The following is a 1695-nucleotide window of genomic DNA, read 5'->3' as shown; positions in this document are numbered from 1 at the left end:
CCTCGCCGCTCCTCCTCCTCCTCTTCCTCCTCCTCCTCCTCCTCCTCCTCCTCCTCCTCCTCCGACTCCCTTCCTTTAACATTCCTTTTCTTGTTTTTCTCTGCTCCTCTTCGTGTCTTCTTCTGCTGCTCGCTCTCTTTATGCCTGTGGTGTCCCACCTTTCCCACCTTTCCTACCTTCCTTTCTTTTTGTCTCTCCCTCCTCCCTCCTCCCTCCTTTCTGCCTTATCTCCTTCAGGTGTCTGTCTGTCAGGAAATGATCACAGAATTCCGAAACGCCGTCTCCTGTAAGAAGAGTTCTCGTATGCGTCGCCGTCGGCCCCTCAGCAGCTCGGCCGCCCTTCGTCACCCCGCCCGTATAGCTCTGGGCGCCCCTCGCCCCCTGCGTCTGGTTCGGGAGATGCGCCTGAGCAACGGCAAGCTCTACAGCGGGGCGGGTCCGCTGACAGGGGGCGCTGGAGGTGGGGGGGGCGTAGGGGGAGGAACAGGACCTCCGGATTTAGGCCCCGGCCCGCAACGAATCCTAGATGATCCTCTCGGAGTGAGCACCACGCCCCCTCCGCCGGCCCCCACCCCGGTGATGCTGCCCTCCCGCAGCTGCGCCCACGTGAGGATCTGCCAGGAGTGTCGGAGGATCCAGAGCCTGAGGTCCGGCGGGACTTTAGGCTCGGCTTCAACCAGAATACCGCCCTCATCGGCACCTCTGCCCAGGCTCCCCCCGCCCCCCCCGCCCTCCACATCCAACACAGACAGTGAGGGCGGAGGAGGGCCCAGTCCCAGGCGGCTGCACCACAGCCCCCCACCTCATAACCCCCGCCCCATCGTTCCTCCTCCACAGAGCAGCAACACCACAGACCTACTGATGGACCAGGACTGAGAGCGGGCGCGGTGGTGCAGCGGGCGGGGTGACAGGTCAAAGGTTTGAAGACTCTGCAGATCCAGGACCGGGTCTGGAGAAACATTTGCCCCGCCCGGGGTGAAAGTGCAGCTCTGTGGGAGGACGTGGCGTATCCGTGCCGATGATTTCCTGGTGTTGATTTGGGTTGTGTTTTTCATGACGTTGACATTGTCCTCAGTGGAATTACAACATGACTTCAGCCTGTGTGGAGTAGAACTGACAACCTGTGAATCTGGTCCAACTGTGTTTAAGAGTTTTGTGTCCCTCCTTGTGCCCCGTAGCTGACGTTTGAGGGAGGGGGAGAGAAAGAGGGAGGGAGGGAGGGAGGGAGGGGGAGAGAAAGAGGGGGAGGAGGAGGATTCAGCCTGAATGTCTGCGTGTTTGTAAAATAATTTGCTTCCTGTAAGTCTGTCTGTTACTCCTCACAGTCAGGAGAACCCTGGACCTCCTCCTCCCCCTCCTCCCCCTCCTCCCCCTTCTCCTCCTACTGATGGGGTTCAGTCAGACAGTCATGGAGGGGTGAGAGGGGTGAGACGAGAAGAGAGGGAGCGAAGACGTCAGAATGTGGAATGATGGTTCCTCGTTATCTTGACATCAAACGAAATGACTTTTTTTCAACTCTCTTCAAACAGTGTCAAAGAAACAGGGAGAGAGAGGGGGAGGGGGTGAGAAAGGGGAGAGAGAGAGAGAGAGAGGGTGACTGCCAGTGAGGGAGCCCTCTCTGAACCACTTTAATTATTCACTCTGTCCTCTGCTCAGTCCGACTTCCTCTCAGGCGTGTGTTTCTGTGCCAGCAGA

At 58.5% G+C, this 1695-nt stretch overlaps 1 protein-coding gene across 11 annotated transcripts in view; it reads left to right on the top strand.

Annotated features, from left to right (window-relative positions):
* grik5 (glutamate receptor, ionotropic, kainate 5) overlaps positions 1-1695 on the top strand; it is a 51085-nt gene that overhangs the window by 44504 nt on the left and 4886 nt on the right. For 3 of the 11 annotated variants that reach the window (XM_017037837.2, XM_008322840.3, XM_008322838.3), the window contains exon 20: positions 238-1689. The exons of 7 other annotated variants lie outside the window; for them this stretch is intronic. In XM_017037837.2, coding sequence (XP_016893326.1) covers positions 238-876 — 639 coding nt within the window. In that variant the 3' untranslated portion in view covers positions 877-1689. Of the gene's footprint in view, positions 1-237; positions 1690-1695 lie in introns of those variants that run through there. One more of the 11 variants, XM_017037836.2, reaches the window with a different exon arrangement.

Source organism: Cynoglossus semilaevis, chromosome 13 (genome assembly GCF_000523025.1).
Source record: "Cynoglossus semilaevis isolate Cse_v1.0 chromosome 13, Cse_v1.0, whole genome shotgun sequence".
In the NCBI taxonomy this organism is placed as follows: Eukaryota; Metazoa; Chordata; class Actinopteri; order Pleuronectiformes; family Cynoglossidae; genus Cynoglossus; species Cynoglossus semilaevis.
This window is presented reverse-complemented; position numbering and strand designations above follow the sequence as displayed.